Source organism: Abramis brama (assembly GCF_963993115.1).
Source record: "Abramis brama genome assembly, chromosome: 6".
NCBI classification, from domain to species: Eukaryota; Metazoa; Chordata; class Actinopteri; order Cypriniformes; family Leuciscidae; genus Abramis; species Abramis brama.
Window position 1 is genome coordinate 18,043,152 of NC_139968.1, and position 25,125 is coordinate 18,068,276.

The following is a 25,125-nucleotide window of genomic DNA, read 5'->3' on the forward strand; positions in this document are numbered from 1 at the left end:
AGTAGTAGAATCAGTAATCTGGTGGATTTTGTTGGCAGGTTAAGACTGGATTTAGATTTTTTAAATGTACTGTGTAAAGGAATACCAATGCTTTGTTTTTCAAATAATAATAATGATCATATTTGCGTGAATATTTAAATCTGTTGCATTTCGCAGGTGGTTTAAGACTGGAGTTAGAATTTTTTTTTTTTTTTTTTTTCAAATGTACTGTAAGGGAATATTTTTATTTTATTTTTTTTATTATGTTTTGGAAAAGCCATTACAATTATAAAAATGACATGTTTTTGGTGAGTTTTTAATGTCATCAATTTCTCATAATGTAAAAATTGTTATTACATTATGAGCTCAAGATTTTAGTGCGTTTTGAGAAAATGATTACATTATGAACATTTTATTACAATAATAATGTAATACTTATTACATTATGTGCAGTTTTTACATTATGTGCTGTTATTACTAGCCTAGAAATCTAGATGCACCCTAGTGGCAGCAAAATGTATTTTGCAGCCAGGGTAGTCTAGCAACTCTCCATTGACTTTCGAACTGCAAAAACCTAAATTGGGTCAGGCCAATCACATCGTGTATAGAGTAGGCAGGGCGGGCTTAACATAATGACGACAGAGATGTGACGGTTCCCTGGCTTGAAAACAAAGAATGGCTGCTGCTGGCGAACAGTCTTTCGAATCGGCTTTGGCCGCGACTCTGGAGGACTTGGAGTTAAGTTTTTCTTTGAGAAAAGAGCAAAGAACGGCACTTAAGTCATTCTTAAAAAAGGAAGATTTGTTCGTAGTTTTGCCGGTGTTACACCAGATTCTGTGACCGTCATAATATGTGACCGTAGTGGGCGCGGTTGTCACTGTGCTGTGTGATCTACGCAAACAGCGTAACTTCTGACTATAAGCCAAAGGTGAAGTATTTACGACACATTTGTTTAGAAATGCTTTTTTTTGCCTGTCAGATATGGCAAAAGTTGAATCTATCATCTAACGTTAGCTCAGCTGTTGGGAAAACGCTCTGGTTGGTTGAAGCGCTGTCCTATTGCGTGCAGAGGGAATTTGAAAGACAGCCGTTTATCCCGCCCCTCGGATTGAGCGTGTCTATGGTGAGTTGCCAGTGTGATGTCACTGAGGCCCCGCCCACGGCCGCTGACTGACAGTCCTGTATTACCATAGTTTCTGCCAAGGGGGTAATCCATCAGCCGGAAACTGAAGCTTCCCCGGGGGCCGCCATTGATTAGCAGACCATCACCTGCTGTTAGCATTTCATTGACTCCCATTCATTTTGGTGTCACTTTGACAGCGAATAACTTTACATCTGAGGAGTTTAAAGACTCCATTTGTCCATTATTTATTTCTAAAGAAACATGAAAATGTACAAAAGGCTCCATTACCTTGTATCTTACATTATGGCCCTGCAGAAGCAGTTTTTGTAAAAATAGGCTAACGATTGTGTCATAACCACGTGACTCTCTGTCGCACAATAGAGAAATGACCGTATAGACAGGAGGAGAAGCTCGCAGGCAATCTGGGGGACGTGGAGGCAAAATGACAAAATTATTAATCAGAACACTTAGCAAAAGTTTCTCCTGCTCCTAGCTCATGGACACCTCCTACTCACACTCTCCGTCTCTGCAAGTTTCGGAAGGGAATGATTCAGATTTCTCTTGGCACAGCTACTAGAAGACAGACAGGTTGCTCACGTCACATCTACGTTGTCAAGCTCAATTTGAGTCTGTGCAGTACGCTCGACCATCAGGAAGTGAGTGCTTCTATTGACTTCACTTTTCTCCGTTGAAGTCTATGGGGTCGCTGTGTCCATTTCTTTTACTGTCTATGGTTTCTGCCCTCAGAATGAAATGGCATTAGAATGTTATGGAAATTAATTTTACTTCATGTAATGTTTGTGCTTGCATGATAACAGAGATTAGTATGGAAGTAAAATAATGGCAAACGTTTTTGAAACAAAAAAGCCTGTTGAATTGCACTTGCCTACTTGAAAAAAATATGCATTGCATTAACCATGCTTGCATTTTAAAGGGGACATATCATGCTAAATCCACTTTTTTAGCCCTTAAATGCATTTAGTTGTATATTTGGAGTGTTTAGAAGTACAGAAAAGTTGAAATTATTCTCTTCAGGTGCTTCGTTGATATCTTTATATTCTGTTTTGGTCATATTTTTCAACCTGTTCCGATTTTTCTGTTATCTATGACGTTTTTTGAACTATTACGTCACAGTATTTGCAGCGGAACTGCCAAATAAGGACATTGACTTCCAGCCCACCACTTCGAGCAATCCGCCATTTTTATTTCTCGCTGCAATTTTGTAGTCCAAGCCGCTAAAGGATGCAGAAGTTACGAGAGGGTAAGTTAAAATGTTCGGTTGTTGGATGTAGTAACCCACACGCTTCATTACACCGTCTAATGTAGATGAACTGCCGCGCTTGTGACAGGGCGCATGTTTAACTGAAAGAACGAGCAGAGAGAGAGACCCGGTCGCGCGCGCGCTCACTCTCTCTCTTCGGAGCCAGGCGAAAGTGTAAACAAGACTTCACCGTCTCCAAACTAGACGCTGTCTTGCTCTCTCTCCCTCGCACATATTAATCAAAATAAATCGACACGGTGGTAAAAGGTCGGAAGACCAAAGTTTCATGTGTAAATACAGTAACACACCATTGCGATACATCCATATGAAGACGTTGTTCTGCAGGTTCGTCGTCTTCATTTTCATCTCGCTCCGGCTCCGACTCTGGCTCGAACATGTAAGGCTGGCTGGACAAGTCTTCCGTTGTTGACATTTTGTTAATAACGTGTGAATAAAAAGTTTCTGTGCCACTAGATAATCGTATCTCTGCTATCAAACTACAAAAATGGCCAAACGGGGTGGAGTTGAACCTCTGCAACCTGGAGAGGGGGCGGGGTATGAAGTGTCTCAATTGTATTTAAAGAGACCGCACCAAAACGAGATGCTCTCAGACGCACATCAGAAAAGGGGTAGAAAAGGGGCCTGTGGAGCTATAATAATGAGGAATTCAGACCCAAGCATTGCAGTTCCGCTTTATATAGACTACAAATGTATGATTTATATGTAAAAAGGAACGATTTAAAAGCATGATATGTCTCCTTTAATGCATTGTATTTTTAGGGCATGCATTTTTATGGGCTGAAATTCAGCATGGTTGAATATTTAAGCTGTGAATATTTCAATTCAAAACATTTCAAACACATTTTCATTATTAAAAAATCAATAATCCATATCCACAATGTGGAGGTACAAATTTATTCTTTTGTGTTTATATTTAGAAACATTTCTATAAATCAGAATCTAAGTAGAAATCAAATGTGTTAATTTACTACCACCTGAACATGACCATCGACATTTGAAATCTTAAACTAATTAATAGTATTTTTCATATAATATTTTGCATTAAATTGTTCCTCTAGAAACAAGTGAGTGTTCCCAAACAACAAGGAACTTGCGATTTGTGAAACTGTCAGATAAGAAAATTGTGTTCAGCAACTTTGAGATACTGAAATATACGTGCAATAAACCGTACAATGAAACTTCAGGAGGAGCTTTGATGTGTCAAAATGGAAAATGGAACGGAACATTTGTCTGCAAAAGTGAGTTCCCATAAAATCTTGCATTCACATTTATTTACCCAGAAAACCCAACTATCTATGATGATCCAATGCCAAATGTGGATTATGGGTGCATCAAAACAATTGAAACATGATACAATATATACAGTGGGGCAAAAAAGTATTTAGTCAGCCACCAATTGTGCAAGTTCTCCCACTTAAAAAGATGAGAGAGGCCTGTAATTTTGATCATAGGTACACTTCAACTATGAGAGACAAAATGAGAAAAGAAAAAAAATCCAGAAAAATCACATTGTCTGATTTTTAAAGAATTTATTTGCAAATTATGGTGGAAAATAAGTATTTGGTCAATAACAAAAGTTCATCTCAATACTTTGTTATATACCCTTTGTTGGCAATGACAGAGGTCAAACGTTTTCTGTAAGTCTTCACAAGGTTTTCACACACTGTTGCTGGTATTTTGGCCCATTCCTCCATGCATATCTCCTCTAGAGCAGTGATGTTTTGGGGCTGTAGCTGGGCAACACTCCCTCCAAAGATTTTCTATGGCTAGGACTCCAGGACCTTGAAATGCTTCTTACGAAGCCATTCCTTCGTTGCTCGGGCGGTGTGTTTGGGATCATTGTCATGCTGAAAGTGTCACGTCCCTGGGCTGATCTGTCCGCTATTCCCGGTGTCTGTTGTGGTTTTGTGTTTGTTTGGAGCATGTGGGTCTGTTTTGACAGTTCACCATGTGCTTCTCTGTCTTTGCGGTGTCTCTCCCCGCCCCCTTGTTATCCCATTCATTACCTCGTTATTGTTTCACTCCCCTCACCTGATCCTGTATCAATTAGTTCCTTCTGTCTCCTATTTAGTCCCCTTGTGTCAGATCATTGTTTGAGCTATGTGTGATTATTGCTCCAGTTGCTTCATTTTTTTGTTTTATTTTTCTTTACCTCCTCCTGACTTTCTCAGGTTTTGCTGCATTCAGCCCTGGCCTTGCTCTCAGTCTCTGCTTGTGGATCGCCTCTTTCTCTGCCCTCCTTCACGTACTACCTGAGAGTCGCCATTCTCCTGCTGCTTCAGACCGTCGCTGCGCTACACCGCCTGGTTCTGGTTCTTCAGACGTTGTGTCGATCAACTGAGGACGCTACCCTGGGAGTCCCTCTAAATTTGTTTAGCCTATATTGAGCTCCAGTCAGGGTCGTTGACAGACTTTTGTGTTTCCCTTTTTGAAGAAGAATAAAACCTTTTGTTGCCTGCAGTTTGAGTCTATGTCCTAACCTAACAGAAAGACCCAACCACATTTCATCTTCAATGCCCTTGCTGATGGAAGGAGGTTTTCACTCAAAGTCTCACGATACATGGCCCCATTCATTCTTTTTTTTTACACGGATCAGTCGTCCTGGTCCCTTTGCAGAAAAACAGCCCCAAAGCATGATGTTTTCACCCCCATGCTTCACAGTAGGTATGGTGTTCTTTCTCCTCCAAACACGACGAGTTGAGTTTTTACCAAAAAGTTCTATTTTGGTTTCATATGACATTCTCCCAATCCTCTTCTGGATCATCCAAATGCTCTCTAGCAAACTTCAGACGGGCCTGGACATGTACTGGCTTAAGCAGGGGGACACGTCTGGCACTGCAGAATTTGAGTCCCTGGCGGTGTAGTGTGTTACTGATGGTAGTCTTTGTTACTTTGGTCCCAGCTCTCTGCAGGTCATTCACTAGGTCCCCCCGTGTGGTTCTGGGATTTTTGCTCACCGTTCTTGTGATCATTTTGAGATCTTGCGTGGAGCCCCAGGTCGAGGGAGATTATCAGTGGTCTTGTATGTCTTCCATTTTCTAATAATTGCTCCCACAGTTGATTTCTTCACACCAAGCTGCTTACCTATTGCAGATTCAGTCTTCCCAGCCTGGTGCAGGTCTACAATTTTGTTTCTGGTGTCCTTTGACAGCTCTTTGGTCTTGGCCATAGTGGAGTTTGGAGTGTGACTGTTTGAGGTTGTGGACAGGTGTCTTTTATACTGATAATGAGTTCAAACAGGTGCCATTAATACAGGTAACAAGTGGAGGACAGAGGAGCCTCTTAAAGAAGTTACAGGTCTGTGAGAGCCAGAAATCTTGCTTGTTTGTAGGTGACCAAATACTTTATTTTACCAGGCCAGTAGATGACGATGTCAGATTGTAAAGAAAAACTGTGTGCCTATAAACTGAACATCTAATACGCATGTGCAATTGCACATGACATCACCGTTTTCACAAATTCACATTTTTGTAGTTTACACTGAGACGATAACCATATAATTTTCCAAAACTTGCACGTTGAAACCCGTTTTCAAAAGTTTGCATTTCCAGGCCTTAAAGGGATACTCCACTTTAAAATGAAAATTCTGTCATCATATACTCATCCTCATGTTGTTTCAAACCTGTATGACTTTCTTTCTTCTGCTGAACAGAAAGGAAGATATTTAGAAGAATGTCAGTAACCAGACAGTTTCTGGTCTCATTGACTTCTATAGTAGGAAAAAATATATACTATGGAAGTCAGTAAGGTTGATTTTAAGAATGACTTCTAGTATTTACTTTCAGATGTTTTTAAGCACTAAATGTTGATATATAAAATGACTACTGCAAACCCAAACTGATGAATATTAAATATTTTCATGTAAAAATTCAGCATTTTTTGATTATCTTCACGTATTCTTGATTTTCCTTTTTTCCTGTTATATGGACTATGATTCTGGATTGTCCCAATAAAGCTGCATTTGGATGTTCAACGCAAGTCTCTGAGCCATTCGTAATAATCTTAGAAATTGTTTGTATTTATTATCTTTAAAATATTAATTTAATGACCCTTGTGATTAAAAACATGTTAGTAATTATAGTGACTTTGGTGTGCATTTTAGTTCAACATATTTCTTGCATTATTTATGCATTTTGCAAACTCAGCAAAAATAAGTCACCTTTTCAGGATACTGTATTTTAAAGATAATTTTGTAAAATCCAGATAAATTGTACTGACCTTTATTGGAAAGGGTTTAAACAATGTTTTTCATGCTTGTTTACTAAACCTTAACAATTATTCCACATGCACCAGTGAAAAAGTCATTAAGACACACAATTTACAGAGAACTGAACAATTTATGATAACTGAACTGAGCTGGACGATGACATCATTTCTTCAGAATTGTGTAAGATTATATATTTGTTCTGACAGGTCAATTTAGCTCAAAGGAATTATTAATTAATTTATAGGGAATTCGAAAGAATCACTTATTACGACCGAGCAAATGACTCGTTCAGGGTTCATTTGAACCGGCCGTAACTATCAGCTCTGCAGCGGATATAAATATCCAAACTATAGTGAAACACTATTTATTAGCAAGGTAACTTAAATCAGCAGTTTAAGACACTAAATTTGTAAGCACATAACACAAGTAACACTTCTCTTTAATATATGTGACATTACAAAGTGCATTTGACAGTGTGGGGAAAATAATTATGAATAGTGCTCCCTTCTATTCATAACCTTTTACATTTTAACCACGGGTTCAGAGATTGGTTGGTTAATATTCTGATGAAACTGCTGACAATCTTTTTGTCTGTCGCAGTCAATATACATTAAAATCATGGTGTATATTTTAAAATAATAAATGCAATCATAAATTTTAACTTTACAGAAGGACCACTTGGTGGTGCAATTGATCATTGAATTCTTAAAGTAGATATTTAGCAGTTATCCATTATTTTGAGCGGAGAAAAAAGGGTAAAAATTGTGACATTATTTGGAACAGGAAAATTAACAGGAACAAGACAAATAATCACGTTCTATTTTCTCCATTTTATTTTACAAATATCACAGCGCTGTAAAAAAAAAATGTTATTTCCTTTTGGTAACAACATTTCACATTATATTTAAGTAGTTAGGGCTTGATTTCATTCATGGAATCTGAATAAATGATGTAAAATCCCCTAAATTATTTAGTCTATAATATGTTTTTTTTTTTTTTTTTTGTAAATAGTGAATGGAAATAACCTGTTTATATTTGTCTTTGACTTATATTGTATAATTAAAAGACTGTATGCTGCTCAGCACAGAAACAAGCTTGTTACTGCACTAGCATTATAGCAAAGTTATTGCTCAATGAACAAAGCAACATGCTTCAGATTATCAATACATGCAATACAATACAACTCTTCTGCACAATCTTCTGATCAAAACTTCAACATAATAGACAAACAAACTCTTTCAAACAACTGAACATTAAACATTAACTGATGTTTCCCTTTGCTCAAAAACACATAAAATAACACTTCATTTCAATATGTACTCTCCATTTCCAGCCATGTGCAAAGCATCCTGGGAACTAACAATGGTGTCTCTAAAACCGCATAATTGATCAAATTCTCTTAAAATAAATAGGTAGCTTTTTTCCTTAATTTTATCAGCTTAATCGGTTCCTCAATTTAAGTTTAAATTTTCCTTAAAGGAGAACTCAGGTCAATTTTAACATTGAGCTAATTTTTTTGTAAATTTGGAGTGCTGTCAGTACAGAGAACAACGACAAAAATCGGTGTTGCCAACACTGTGTTATCCTCTTTTAAAATTTAAAATACAGCGCGAATACCTTTATTTACTTCCCGTTTTCGGTCGAAGACCACAGTAGTCGATTGTCGAGTTCACGCGCGTGATCATAGGTAACTAAGCAATAGTGGAGAACTCGACAGTCGACTACTGTGGTCTTCGACTGAAAACGGGAAGTAAATACAGGTATTTGCGCTGGCTGAATAAACATAATTTTTATCCATATCTTTCACATCTACTGCAGTCAGATTCACCGTGTTCACTCTGAAGGAATCACTCACATTGGCTGTGCACTTGTAATGACACATCAAGGATGTTAAGAGGCTAAAAGCAGGTTTAAAACTTGCCCCATTGAAGTCAACAGGGTGCAAATTTTAAAAAGAGGATAACACGGTGTAGGCAACACCGATTTTTGTCGTTGTTCTCTGTACTGACAGCACTCCAAATTTACAAAAAAATGAGCTCAATGTTAAAATTGACCGGAGTTCTCCTTTAACAAATTTGGAAAATGTATCTCTTAGTGAAATGTTCTCAATATTTTTGTATACAACACTGAACCACAATTTTCTTAATAAAATTATGCACAATATTTTTAATTATCACTTTAAAGTTTTTTAATGAAAATTACATTGTTTAACACTAGTGTTGACTACATTCAGTGAGCTAAACCTTCAACTACGCAAGATATTTTAACAAGTAAACAATATTCCCTACAAAAATAAAAATAGGTTTATCAGTTACTACAAACCAAGCTTTTTTTATCTTGTGAATTTTGTCGATTTAATTTTGACGTTTATGTTATGCTTATTGCTATAAAATAATCTATTCAATTCAGGGTTTTTAGTATTTACACATCTCAAATTCTGATAACAGGGTTGCAAAATCACAAACCTCAGAACTTAACTTATAAACGCCTTATAATATTTAGTTTGACATTTATTTTCACAGTCAGCATTTCACAGTCACAAGAACTCTTTTTGTCAATATTTATTGGGGAAAAAAATACATTTGTATTCATTTTTCGTGTCCTATTTTGAACATAATTAATTCTTTGCCAAGAACCACATGACAACCATTTGCAAACAAAGTTAAAGACCTTTGAGTTTAACAATTCAGTGTTTACATAAAAAGTTACATTTCCAACTCTTTTTTTTTTTTTTTTATGTGAGATAAGGAGGATCATCTAGGTCAGGGGTTTTCAAACTGTGGGTCGCAGATTGGGAAGAGGTGGGTCGCGCAGTCACTATTGGCTGCAGCTAAATTTACGTTTTATGAATGACCAACCCAGTCTCACGGCAGTTCGTGACATAGTAACGAAATTTAATCTATTGATTCGTGTTCGTGGACACGATTTTCCCCATTTTTTCGTGTCAGTCAGCACGACTTTCAATCTAATGTATTTCAATGGGACGTATTTTTCGTGCCTGCACCACGTTTTTCTTTCGAGAGCACAGTATTGTTTTTTCTCAATTGTTATTCATTTTGCAAACTTTAAGAGCTACATTACTCAATATTTAATCAAGAGATTTTAATCCTCGTTTTTATTGCTTTATATTCGGTAGACTACTCAACATTAATCTATTTATTCGTGTCCAAGGGCACAAATATCCTTCTTTTTTTCGTGTCACTCAGCACGACTTTCAATGCATTTCAATGGGACGTATTTTTCGTGCCTGCACCACGTCTTTCTTTCGAGAGCACACTATTGTTTTTTCTCAATTGTTATTCATTTTGCAAACTTTAAGAGCTACATTACTCAATATTTAATCAAGAGATTTTAATCCTCGTTTTTATTGCTTTATATTCGGTAGACTACTCAACATTAATCTATTTATTCGTGTCCAAGGGCACAAATATCCTTCTTTTTTTCGTGTCACTCAGCACGACTTTCAATGCATTTCAATGGGACGTATTTTTCGTGCCTGCACCACGTCTTTCTTTTGAGAGCACACTATTGTTTTTTTCTCAAATGTTAGGCTATTCCTTTTGCAAACTTTAAGGGCTAGGCCTACATATTACTCAACATTTAATCAGGAGATTTTAATCCTTGTTGTATTGCTTTATATTCGGTAGGCTACTCAACACGAATTGATTCGTGTCCATAGGCACGAATTTCCTTCTTTTTTTCGTGTCACTCAGCACGACTAATCTAATGTATTTCAATGGGGCGTATGCACCACATCTTTCTTTTGAGAGCACTCTATTGTTTTTTCTCAGATGTTACTATTCCTTTTGCAAACTTTAAGGGCTACATTACTCAACATTTAATCAGGTGATTTTAATCCTTGTTGTATTGCTTTATATTCGCTAGGCTACTCAACACGATTTGATTCGTGTCCAAGGGCACGAATTTCCTTCTTTTTTTCGTGTCACTCTGCACGACTTTCAATCTAATGTATTTCAATGGGGCGTATGCACCACATCTTTCTTTCGAGAGCACACTATTGTTTTTTCTCAAATGTTACTATTCCTTTTGCAAACTTTAAGGGCTACATTACTCAACGTTTAATCAGGAGATTTTAATCCTTGTTGTATTGCTTTATATTCGGTAGGCTACTCAACACGAATTGATTCGTGTCCAGAGGCACGAATTTCCTTCTTTTTTCGTGTCACTCAGCACGACTTTCAATCTAATGTATTTCAATGGGGATTATGGGGCGTATGCACCACGTCTTTCTTTCGAGAGCACACTATTGTTTTTTCTCAAATGTTAGGCTATTCCTTTAGCAAACTTTAAGGGCTACATTACTCAACATTTAATCAGGAGATTTTAATCCTTGTTGTATTGCTTTATATTCGGTAGGCTACTCAACACGAATTGATTCGTGTCCAGAGGCACGAATTTCCTTCTTTTTTCGTGTCACTCAGCACGACTTTCAATCTAATGTATTTCAATGGGGATTATGGGGCGTATGCACCACGTCTTTCTTTCGAGAGCACACTATTGTTTTTTCTCAAATGTTAGGCTATTCCTTTAGCAAACTTTAAGGGCTACATTACTCAACATTTAATCAGGAGATTTTAATCCTTGTTGTATTGCTTTATATTCGGTAGGCTACTCAACACGAATTGATTCGTGTCCATAAGCACGAATTTCCTTCTTTTTTCGTGTCACTCAGCACGACTTTCAATCTAATGTATTTCAAAGGGACGTCTATTCCGTGCCTGCACCACGTCTTTCGTTGCAACATGGTCTCACCCCTATTCGTCACATGCCGTTTGGTCATTTCCCCCTCACGTCCAAAGCCGACGTTGAGGGTACCCCCTATTCGTCACTTGACAACGGAGAGGGTCGTCCGATAGATTTGAGTGCGAATCCCTCATCTTTGAATTTTGAACTTTGATTATTTTCCTAACCCTAACTCTTTTTCCTCTCTTTTTATATAATTTTGGGCTACATTAAAATTGCATAATTACAAGACGGTAGCCTATATTTTCTATATGCTTAAAACATTCCAAGGTTCATTTAGGTGGGATATTTTATAATTTTCGATCACATATTGTGGTAATTTCCCCCCTCACGTCCATAAGCCGACGTTGAGGGTAGCTTGCTGAAACTCTTTTCTAAATCGGTAATATCACGATTTTTCCTCTCTTTTTTATATTATTGTGGACTACATTAAAACGACATAATTGCAGGACTGCATATTTGCTGTAGGCTTAAAACATGCCTTAATTTATTGTGGGATATTTTATAATTGTCGATGGTATTTCAATTTGCAATGGCTTATAGTGAGCCTACTTTTCTTTTCTTTTTTTTCTGCGCCAAAAAAAAAAAAAAAGAAAAAGAAAAAAAGAATAGCCTACTTTTATAGAACTTTCATCTCAATACTGATTATGAAGTTGTAATAAATTAATTATATAGCCTACTGCAGACATGTTTATATTACTTTATATGGACATATCCTTTGGCAAAGAGATGGATGCATTCTGGGAAGTGATATGTGTTTAAATGTAATGGCTACATACTCGTTTTTCCTTCACTTGGACATTTATGCTGACCCCTTTAAAAGTTTGAGCACGGATATAAAATATTAAGACTGTACTTTTTAATTATGATTGATATTTTGGCGCAATTTTGTGCAACACGTCACTGTGTGCGACCATCGGAGAAACCATTGCCCAGCGCGATTCCACCACGGTAAGTCGCTTACAACAGTCTAATAAGCAAGATGAATTCATAAGCATTATTTACACGTCCAAAATGAATAAAATTACGAGTTTATATAAAAAAAAACATGTTCTAAGCCTAGATATAGGTTCTAGATGTATATATACAAAATAAAATTATGAGTATTTCCACATAAAAAAAAAAAAACATGTTGTGATATATATATCACAACATGTGTTTTTTTATGTGGAAATACTCATAATTTTATTTTGGACGTGTAACTGCTTATTGAGAATTTTTTGGGGGAATAGTAATTGGGGACATTTAGATGATGTGATTTTCTCTCGATCATCGTGGTTCACACACAACGTCACTGTAATGTGTTAGTAATAACAATATTATCACTTGGTCTAACGTTATACTGCACATAACGCTGCCTTTAAATCTGGGATGGCGAACCCCTAGACACATGTTACGTGCCATTAAAAAAAAATGTTACGCGACTTTTAACAGTAGCACAGGAAATAGGAACAACGTGAATCTGTATTTATTTATCCTAAGCATTTACAAGAAAATGGGAATCACTCAATATTTGGGTACACTTTTTAAATCTTATATCAACATAACACTACATAATTAACATTTTTTGTTGTTCTCCCTGCAGATCCTGTCAAACATATCACCTGTCGAACCTATCCGAACCTGATTTTCAAAACCCAAAGGCACTTTTAAGAGCCAACCTCTATCTCTTCATTATTTTCTATCTTACATCCTCTCTGTTACATCCTCTCTTTCATCCTCAATCTTTATCTATCTCACAGTCTTTATCTATTGCTCTTTCTTTCCTCCCTGTCTGTCTTTGTCTACTTGTCTGTCTTACCCATCTTTGTCAGTCTGTCTGTTTGTATCTGACTGTGTCTGTCTGTCTGTATTTCTGTCTGTCTGTATCTGACTGTCTGTCTGTATCTGACTGTTTGTTATAATGCCAGGGGGGTCTACAAAAAAGATCTGCCCCTTTTGTCAGGGGATAATATTTTGTGCTCAAAAGATCTGCTCACATTGTAAAAAGGAGCAGCCTCTGAAGCAGCGCCTCAAGAAGAAGCTTCAGAGGTTTGATGAGAAGCGAGAGGAATGGGTGGTTGGTCGTAAGAAAAACCACAACACTGCGTCCATCAAGGATGAAGCCAATATCATGGTACGTACAATTTCATACATGACAGTAAACTGTCCAGATCATCTAAGAAGTACATTCAGTGGTACCATTTGTTATTGAGCATGCCAGCGCAAGGTCAGAAAGGCATTATTTTTTGCCAATATAGATAAATTTGAATATTTTTTTTCCAATGATACTTTGTCCTCCCTGTGTCATCAGAATCAATTTAAAAGTATAATTTAACTATCAACTTTGAAGGCACACGTAATTGTGATTTGTAGTTTTTATTTTAGTGGTGGTAATACAACCATAAAGTTATCACATCTTCACCGTAATACATCACATACCTAAATGATCTACCAGAGCAAAATTTGAACACACAGCAAATACAATTGAAACTCAGGAATTCTTGAGTTCATAACATATACAGTCATGCATTATGACAGAATTACAGGTGCAATTTAATAATCAAACTTTCTTATTGAGTGGATGAGAAATAACACATGAACTGCATTCATACTGTACTACTCAAAGCACTTTAAAATGTGAATGCGTCAATTGTAAATATGTGCAGCATTCACCCATTTGGTCACATAATCACTAAGGTTCTGCCTTTATTTATAATTAATCTTTAGATTGTCATTGTCCAGTTGCACAATGGTTACATAATCTTATCAATGTAGGTGCAAAACCCGAGCTACTAATGTTACAAAAATAAATATTTATATAAAGTTATATGAAGGGTACCCTCATGGTGTCAGATTTATCTTTTTACTGTTTTTCTATATATAGTTGTTTTTTGCTTCTATTGTATGAGCCTTTCCTGTTTGCACATAAAGCTAAACTCACCATTAGGTTAAAAAGCCTGAATGACAGTAACCTGGATGCTGTCATTAATAATGTTATATATTTTTAAATTAATATTCTTAGTTATTTTTTATGTTGTTTTTCTATTACTTAAAACAGCAAACACACAATTTTGTCATTGCAGCTTGAGAAACTCCATGCCATTGGCTACAAACCAGTTCTGCTACTAGGAAAGGAGAACAAAAAAAAAGAAATTAAGTGCGAAATATTAACGCCTCGCTGCACACTCTCCACCTTTGCCCAGGACTACCTACAGAAGATAGGTTCATTTTATGAATACCTTTGTGAAGGTGAGATGCATGCACTGTCTTAAAGTCACAGTTCACAACTTGTGTTGAGTACTCAAAATATTTTATTAAAGTTTAAATCTTAAAGGAATGTCTCACCCCTAAAACTTAAATTCAATCATTCTTTTTTTCTGCTGATGAATGCTTGTATGATCATAGGCTACTCTATGTGACGTCTCTACCAACACATTTAATGTAGACGCAAATGGGTAGAAAAACATAAAAATTCACACCTGGCAAATGATTATGGGAATTGAAGTAAACTTTCAAAACAGTAGTTTCTTGCAACTGCAGATACTCAGACATGTAGATTCTAAGTGTATTGAGCCCTGTTTGTATTAATAGCATGCAGTACACTGGTCTACAATGGGATTTGGCACCCAGAGTTAAGTGCATTCAAGCATATACTGTCAACTTTAGAATTATGTTTGGTATGTTTTTGTAGGAGCCATATTTCATTTCTGTTTTCAGCCCACATACAACCATATTTTTAATGTTTAGGCACACTGACCACAGCATTTTTTGTAGTGACATACTAATTGAACACATTACATTTGCAAAGACCCGTTTTGGTCACTGGGTCAATGAATCAAATGATAATGAATCTATATATACTCATTGAAACAATATCGAGGACAGTGCTAAAATGTAGATCATTAAAGGAAATAACACAGAGAAAAAGAAAACCATCAAATTTTTGCTGTGGATACACCACAAACTTACACTGCTACTAACTTTGAGGCATAAAGCCCAAAGTTTTTTAGCGCACGCAGTCTAGTCTTAACTGAATAGTTTGACCCAGTCTGTAAACAAACATTATACTTGTCATTTTTTTAATAGATATTATGAGCACTCTGGGTTTTATTTTCCTGACTTAAAGATATAGGGCCCTATCTTGCACCCAGCGCAATTGACTTTGTACACTGACGCATGTATCATTCCTATCTTGCACCCGCGCACAGCGCGCTTTTCCCTCCACAGAAGCACGTCGCTAAACTAGGGAATGAACTTGCGCTCCCTGGGCGGTTCAGCGCAAAAAAGGAGGCGTGTTCCGGCGCAAACGTTCCTTCATGCTATTTTGCAGGTTTAGAAAACAATTGCGCCACTAACCAGGAAAAAAAAGTTTAAAGTCAGTGGCGCGTTGCGCATGTTATTCATATGCTATTTTAAGGGCGCATGCTTGGCCATAATCAATGTAGCGTGTGCACAACGCGCATACACTTTGATTCTCTCATCTACACAGAAGCAGCAGTTTTCATTTTTGCAAATCATACATTATTATGATAGATAGATAGATAGATAGATAGATAGATAGATAGATAGACAATTTATTATAAAAGCATACATCTAGCTTACACATTTACCCAAATTATCATACACCTTTTTAACCGAAGTTAATTTGGGTGGGTTTCTCCATCCCCAACGTCCCTGACGAGAGCGTTGCTCTCCTTGGCTGTGAACCGCTCCTGGCGCGCGTCTGGCAAATCCGCCGTTATAATAGGAATCCGCTTTAGAACAAAGCGCGTCTGCTCTTAAAGGGAATGTGAGATGACGCTCTGATTGGTTTATTTCACGTTACGCCCAAACCACACCTATGAATAATGAAGCTACTTAAGACCAACCCATTTTAGATTTGCGCCTGGCGCAAGAGTCATTTATCCCGCTGGGAAAATAGCAACAGCGCCAAGACCCGCCCACAAAGTTACTTGCGCTTTGCGCTTTGACACTTGCGTTTCAGATCGTTAAAATAGGGCCCATATTGTGTTGGTTATCGTCATAGAAAATCAATCAAATATATTACAGATATCTACTGTAATACATCCAGTAGACTCTCAATAGTTCTCCTGCAATCAAAAGTGCCTTCAAATCTGGTTGGGGAAAATTTGGTATATATTATTCAAACACATTTACCTAACAGTTAAAACAGGTACAGATCAAGCTTATGGTTAACCTCTATGTTTTAAATAAGCAAAACACAACACTTGTTTAACTTGCACAGGATGGACCCAGGATTCCAGTGGCAATGAGGCGAGCCCCACGGAGGGGCAAGTGGAGCAGGCGGAGTCCACGGAGGGGCAAATGGAGCAGGCGGAGTCCACGGAGGGGCAAGTGGAGCAGGCGGAATCCACGGAGGGGCAAATGGAGCAGGCGGAGTCCACGGAGGGGCAAGTGGAGCAGGCGGAGTCCACGGAGGGGCAAGTGGAGCAGGCGGAATCCACGGAGGGGCAAGTGGAGCAGGCGGAATCCACGGAGGGGCAAGTGGAGCAGGCGGAATCCACGGAGGGGCAAGTGGAGCAGGCGGAATCCACGGAGGGGCAAGGTAATTAGAACAAATTTAAAGAGTTACAGTTTATATTTGTAAAGTCCAAAAGTGTTTGACCCATGGGTTACCTTAACTTTACTTGACTTCCAGTGTTTTTCCCCCATAGAGCTTGATGCAGGTTAGGGCTCTTTTCAACGAAATGAACTCAAACTCACCATGCTATAACTTTTTTGCTGCTTGATAAAGTAAAACTCACTATAGGTGATGATACACAGGGCAACTTTTTGAGCAATGTTGCTGGGCAATCTTGCCGAGCGATTGTTCCTTGGGCACTTTCACATTGAAAATGGGCAATACATTTCTATCTGGATAATTTAGATGGGTTGTGGGCCCTGTGTCTCATCTGGTTGCCTGTTGACGGCAACATTGCCCAGCAACATTGCTCAAAAAGTTGCCCTGTGTATCATCACCTACAGGGTTCTCATTTTCAATGGATAATCTGCTAGAAAAGTTTATCTGATATTACATAATTAGATAGATGATAGGTCTATCTGATTCTGTACTAGGGCTGTTGGAAGGAATTTTGTGAGTCTATTAAAAATTTAAAAGTAAAATAAGTACTACTAATCAAATGCTGAAATTACTAGGCCAAATTTTATTATTAAAGATATTAGGATAATTCGAATATTCAAAATAATTGGGAATGTCAGTGTCCCATGAACACTTAACTTAACCATTCTCCCACCCCTTGCGTTCCCTGAACAAGTCAGCGCAGGATCAGCGCTTGTTGAAACAAATTAGGATTATCACAAACAGGATGGACATAAACGAGAAAATGAAACACGTGGAGTTAATGGAGCAACCTTAATTCAATCGCAATAAGAATGCATGTACTTTACACCTATTAATACATGTACTGCCACACTTGTGCGATGTTGTGATCTTCAAGAATTTGAAATAATAAGTTAAAGATTTATTTGGTATATGAGTAATTTTCTTTCTCCAAACCCACAGCTGTCTTCACAGGGTCAGCCAGGGGCACAGTCGCAAGTCGAAAAAAAAAAAGTCAGGTATGTAAATAATGTTTGTCCGTCCTTCGGATGAGACGTTAAACTGAGGTCCTGACTCTCTGTGGTCATTAAAAATCCCAGGGTGTCCTTCGAAAAAGTAGGGTGCGGTGGGGTGTAGGGGTGTAACCCCAGCATCCTGGCCAAATTTGCCCATTGGCCCCTGTCCATCATGGCCTCCTAATCATCCTCATATACTGATTGGCTTCATCACTGTCTCCTCTCCACCAGTAAGCTGGTGTGTGGTGAGCGTTCTGGCGCAATATGGCTGTCGTCGCATCATCCAAATGGATGCTGCACATTGGTGGTGGTTGAGGAGATCCCCCCTTCAATGTAAAGCGCTTTGAGTACCCAGAAAAGCGCTATATAAATGTAATGAATTATTATTATTATTATTAGGGTAATTATTGGTGGTTCTGATAACTGTTACCATAGCTTGGTAACTATGAAACTCAATGAAACTCATTAGTCAAGCAGATTCTCTAATAAGTAAATTAATTACTTAAATAGAATTTAAAGGGGGCCTATTATGCTAATTTCCAGTTCTATATTTTTATTCTGATACTCCACTAGAGTAGCTTTGCATGATCCTAAAAAAAGTCCTTATTTATCTTGAACTGGTCCTTTATGCAGACCGTGTCTGAAACAGGTCATTTTAGATGGAGTATTCTAAAAGCCTACTATGATTACTATTTTCCAATGAGCCTGCATGTGATGTAAAATCTGGAGCCAAATTAAACGGTGTGTTTGCACACACATTAACTGGGAGGATGGTCTTTTCTCATATTTCAGGGGTGTCTAGACACACCAGGGACACATATTTATGTTGAAAAGACATTACAAAGTGCATTTTGTCTAATTATTGTAAATGTGTTTTTTTGTTTGTTTTTTTTTGAGTGGATATATGACTGGACTGTAATCTTATATCCCACAGGGGGACCAAGGCATATGCCTGAAAGGAAAAGGCCACAAAAGAGTAAGTGCATGTAAAAGCAATGATTCATACTTTGCTAAACATTGCAACTTAACCCGTTAATTCGCTTTAGTTCAATTGCTTATTTTTTTTAACTACTACAACAGACAATTTCCGGTAGTCACAATTTTATTTATTTAATGAATTATTTAGCAAACGCTTTTATCCAAAGTTACTTACAAATAAATACAATATGTACAATACAAGCAGTCAAATCAACAACAGGGCAACAATACTGTATGTAAATGTCGTGACCAGTCCAGCTAGTCCAGCGTAGCACACGTAACCATGATTATTCATAATAGATATAGAATAGGAATGATTAGTATTATTGAGATTATTAAGTTGGCTTGAGAGAGCCAACTTTCTGATATTGTACTTAAACTTATTATTATTAAGTTGGCTTGAGAAAGCCAACATATTGAAATCCTATTTAAACTTATTAAGTTGGCTTGAGAGAGCCAACATATTGAAATCCTATTTAAACTTATTATTAAGTTGGCTTGAGAGAGCCAACATATTGAAATCCTATTTAAACTTATTATTATTATTATTATTATTAAGTTGGCTTGAGAGAGCCAACATATTGAAATCCTATTTAAACTTATTATTAAGTTGGCTTGAGAAAGCCAACATATTGAAATCCTATTTAAACTTATTAAGTTGGCTTGAGAGAGCCAACATATTGAAATCCTATTTAAACTTATTATTATTATTATTATTATTAAGTTGGCTTGAGAAAGCCAACATATTGAAATCCTATTTAAACTTATTATTAAGTTGGCTTGAGAGAGCCAACATATTGAAATCCTATTTAAACTTATTATTAAGTTGGCTTGAGAGAGCCAACATATTGAAATCCTATTTAAACTTATTATTATTATTATTATTATTATTCTTCTGACCGTAAAAATTTACAACTCAAACTCCTCCTAGAGCTTTAACTCCACATACTCCAAATTCGGCTCAGACGCTCAAACTGATCTGACTCGGTGTGCTATATCTTTTCAGACTGATCGGACTTACGGTTTTCCTAAAAATGACGATCAAAACTCGAAAAAACTCATTCAAAAACTCCCATTGACTTACATTGGGGAGTTCTAAAAAATTCAAACTGACAAAATTTAAATCTAAACACCTTGAAGACTAAACCAAACTGCCGTTCTATATACTATATGAGCCATTGAGACTCATTTAAACTAATGCACTCTAAACTCATACACTTATAAACTAATTAACTTATAAACTCATGAATTCATAGACTTATGAACTCTTAAACTCATAAATTAATAAACTCTGAACTCTTAAACTCATTTAAACTTATAAACTCTAAACTCATTAAAACTTATAAAATCTAAACTCAAAAACTCTTATACTTATAAACTCATCAATTTATACACTTATAAACTCTAAACTCATAAACTCTGAGTGTGTGTGTGTGTGTGTGTGTGTGTGAACACACACACACACACACACACACACACACTCTAAACTCATTTAAACATAAACTCAAAACTCAAAAACTCGTAAACTACTTTAAACTTCAAACCACTTTAAACTTCTTAAGTTTAAAGCTCCCAGCTCCCAAGCAACTCCATAGCAACCAAACTTGAGTACCCTAGCAACCGTTTTGCAAGACCTATATCTCTGTATCAGAACATCGTATAGAGATGAGGTTTGGCTCTTTTGACTCATGCTAGCAAACAGCACTTCCAACATGCTACACATGCTAGCAGTGAATAGCTACATGCTAATAGCGATTAGTTAAGTGCTATATCATGCCAAGATCATGCTATGAACTCTATAAATACTCCATAGTAACCATCTGTGACAACTACCAACCACCTAGCAACACCATAGCAACCACCCAGAACACCCTAGCAACTGCCTAGCAACCGCCCAGAATACCTTAGCAACCGCCTAGCAACTCCATAGCAACCACCCAGAACACCCTAGCAACCGCCTAGCAACCACTCAGAATACCCTATCAACGGCCTAGCAACACCATAGCAACCACCCAGAATACCCTAGCAACCGCCTAGCAACACCATAGCAACCACCCAGAACACCCTAGCAACCGCCTAGCAACAGCATAGAAACCACCCAGAATACCCTAGCAACCGCCTAGCAATACCATAGCAACCACCCAGAATACCCTAGCAACCGCCTAGCAACCACCCAGAACACCCTAGCAACCGCCTAGCAACCACCCAAAACACCCTAGCAACCGCCTAGCAACCACCCAAGACACCCTAGCAACCACCCAGAACACCCTAGCAACCGCCTAGCAACACCATAGCAACCACCCAAAACACCCTAGCAACCGCCTAGCAACCACCCAGAACACCCTAGCAACCGCCTAGCAACACCATAGCAACCACCCAAAACACCCTAGCAACCGCCTAGCAACCACCCAGAACACCCTAGCAACCGCCTAGCAACACCATAGCAACCACCCAAAACACCCTAGCAACCGCCTAGCAACCACCCAGAATACCCTAGCAACCGCCTAGCAACAGCATAGCAACCACCCAGAACACCCTAGCAACCGCCTAGCAACCACCCAAAACACCCTAGCAACTGCCTAGCAACACCCTAGCAACCACCCAGAACACCCTAGCAACCACCCAAAATACCTTAGCAACCGCCTAGCAACACCATAGCAACCACCCAAAACACCCTAGCAACCGCCTAGCAACCACCAACATACCTTAGCAACTTCCTAGCAACACCCTAGCAACCACCAAAAATACCCTAGCAACCGCTTAGCAACACCCTAGCAACCACCCAGAAAACACAAGCAACCACCTAGCAACAACCAAAACACCTTAGCAACCCACTAGATAACCCCCAACAACTTTTTAACTTTAAACTACTTTAAACTTCAAACTAATTTAAACTTTAAGCTAATTTAAACTTCAAACTAATTTAAACTTTAAACTACATTAAACTTTAAACTAATTTAAACTAATTTAAACTTTAAGCTAATTTAAACTTCAAACTACTTTAAACTTTAAACTAATTTAAACTCCAAACTATTTTAAACTTCTTCAATCTTTCTGGTCCAAACTTTCTCAAGCCAACTTAAAGTTTGTCTCGACGAACTTTTGCATCTAGTTATTATTATTATTCCGAGACTAAAATTTCTATATGAAACTCCTCCTAGAGCTTTAACTCTACATACTCCAAACTCGGCTCAGACACTCAAACTGATCTGACCAAGTGTGCTATATCTTTTCAGACTGATCGGACTTACGGTTTTCCTAAAAATGACGATCAAAACTCGGAAAAACTCCCATTGACTTGCATTGGGGAGTTCTAAAAAATTCAAATTTAGATTCAAACTCACCAACCGACGAAAATTCAAATCAAAATACCTTGAACACTAAACCAAACTGCCGTTCTATATACTATATTAGCCAATGAGACTCATTTAAACTAATGAACTCTAAACTCATACACTTATTAACTAATTAACTTATAAACTCATGAATTCATAGACTTATGAACTCTTAAACTCATAAATTAATAAACTCTGAACTCTTAAACTCATTTAAACTTATAAACTCTAAACTCATTTAAACTTATAAACTCTAAACTCATTTAAAACTTATAAACTCTAAACTCAAAAACTCTTACACTTATAAACTCATCAATTTATACACTTATAAACTCTAAACTCATAAACTCTGAGTGTGTGTGTGTGTGTGTGTGAACACACACACACACACACACACACACACACACACTAAACTCATTTAAACTTAAACTCTAAACTCATTTAAACTTGTAAACTCAAAACTCGTAAACTACTTTAAACTTCAAACCACTTTAAACGTTTTAAGTTTAAAGCTTCAAGCTCCCAAGCAACTCCATAGCAACCAAACTTGAGTACCCTAGCAACCGTTTTGCAAGACCTATATCTCTGTATCAGAACATCGTATAGAGATGAGGTTTGGCTCTTTTGACTCATGCTAGCAAACAGCACTTCCAACATGCTACACATGCTAGCAGTGAATAGCTACATGCTAATATCAATTAGTTAAGTGCTAAATCATACCAAGATCATGCTAAGGACTCTATAAAAACTCCATAGTCACCATCTGTGACAACTACCAACCACCTAGCAACACCATAGCAACCGCCCAGAACACCCTAGCAACTGCCTAGCAACCGCCCAGAATACCTTAGCATCCGCCTAGCAACATCATAGCAACCACCCAGAACACCCTAGCAACCGCCTAGCAACACCATAGCAACCACCCAGAACACCCTAGCAACCGCCTAGCAACCACCCAGAATACCCTAGCAACCGCCTAGCAACACCATAGCAACCACCCAGAACACCCTAGCAACCACCCAGAACACCTTAGCAACAGCATAGCAACCACTCAGAACACCCTAGCAACTGCCTAGCAACCACCCAGAATACCTTAGCAACCGCCTAGCAACACCATAGCAACCACCCAGAACACCCTAGCAACCGCCTAGCAACCACCCAAAACACCCTAGCAACCACTTAGCAACCACCCAGAATACCCTAGCAACCGTCTAGCAACAGCATAGCAACCACCCAGAACACCCTAGCAACCGCCTAGCAACCACCCAGAATACCCTAGCAACCGCCTAGCAACACCCTAGCAACCACCCAGAACACCCTAGCAACCGCCTAGCAACACCATAGCAACCACTAAAACACCCTAGCAACCGCCTAGCAACCACCCAGAACACCATAGCAACCGCCTAGCAACCACCCAGAACACCCTAGCAACCAACCAGAATACCCTAGAAACCACCCATAACACCCTAGCAACCGCCTAGCAACCACCCAAAATACCTTAGCAACTGTCTAGCAACACCATAGCAACCACCCAGAACACCCTAGCAACCGCCTAGCAACACCCTAGCAACCACCCAAAATACCATAGCAACCGCCTAGCAACCACCCAGAACACCCTAGCAACCACCCAAAATACCTTAGCAACCGCCTAGCAACACCCTAGCAACCACCCAAAATACCCTAGCAACCGCTTAGCAACACCCTAGCAACCACCCAGAATACCCTAGCAACCGCCTAGCAACACCATAGCAACCACCCAGAACACCTTAAACTAAACTAAATTAAACTTCAAACTATTTTAAACTTTCAACTAATTTAAACTTTAAACTAAATTAAACTTCAAACTACTTTAAACTTTCAACTATTTTAAACTTTCAACTAAATTAAACTTCAAACTATTTTAAACTTTCAACTAATTTACACTTTAAACTAAATTAAACTTTAAACTACTTTAAACTTTAAACTACTTTAAACTTTTTCAAACTTTATGGTCCAAACTTTCTCAAGCCAACTTAAAGTTTGTCTCGACGAACTTTCGCATCTAGTTATTATTATTCTTCTGACCCTAAAAAAATCTATATCAAACTCCTCCTAGAGCTTTAACTCTACATACTCCAAACTCGGCTCAGACACTCAAACTGATCTGACTCGAGTTGCTATATCTTTTCAGACTGATTGGACTTACGGTTTTCCTAAAAATGACGATCAAAACTCGAAAAAACTCATTCAAAAACTCCCATTGACTTACATTGGGAGTTCTAAAAAATTCAAACCGACAAAAATTCAAATCAAAATACCTTGAAGACTAAACCAAACTGCCGTTCTATATACTATATTAGCCAATGAGACTCATTTAAACTAATGAACTCTAAACTCAAAACGTGTGTGTGTGTGAGAGAGAGAGAGAGAGAGCGTGGGTGTCTATGTGTGAGTGTGTGTGTGTGTGTGTGTGTGTATGTGTGTGTGTGTTTATCTATCTATTAACTTATCTATCTACCTGCCATAAACTTCAAACTACTGTAAACTACTTTAAACTTCAAACCACTTTAAACTTCTTACGTTTAAAGCTCCCAGCTCCCAAGCAACTCCATAGCAACCAAACTTGAGTACCCTAGCAACCGTTTTGCAAGACCTATATCTCTGTATCAGAACATCGTATAGAGATTAGGTTTGGCTCTTTTGACTCATGCTAGCAAACAGCACTTCTAACATGCTATACATGCTAGCAGTGAATAGCTACTTGCTAATAGCGATTAGTTAAGTGCTAAATCATACCAAGATCATGCAAACAACTATATCAAAACTCCATAGTAACCATCTGTGACAACTACCAACCACCTAGCAACACCATAGCAACCACCCAGAACACCCTAGCAACCGCCTAGCAACACCAGAACAC

The 25,125-nt window shown here is 38.0% G+C and overlaps 1 protein-coding gene across 1 annotated transcript in view; it reads left to right on the plus strand.

The window, feature by feature from the left end:
* The first annotated feature begins 13,197 nt into the window (after positions 1-13,197).
* Positions 13,198-25,125, plus strand: part of LOC311085859 (uncharacterized protein) — an 89,089-nt gene continuing 77,161 nt past the window's right edge. The window contains exons 1-5 of the mRNA XM_084118476.1: positions 13,198-13,471; positions 14,421-14,586; positions 16,583-16,903; positions 17,861-17,916; positions 18,848-18,889. Of these exons, the coding sequence (XP_083974602.1) occupies positions 13,259-13,471; positions 14,421-14,586; positions 16,583-16,903; positions 17,861-17,916; positions 18,848-18,889 (798 nt within the window). The 5' untranslated portion in view covers positions 13,198-13,258. The remainder of the gene's footprint in view (positions 13,472-14,420; positions 14,587-16,582; positions 16,904-17,860; positions 17,917-18,847; positions 18,890-25,125) is intronic.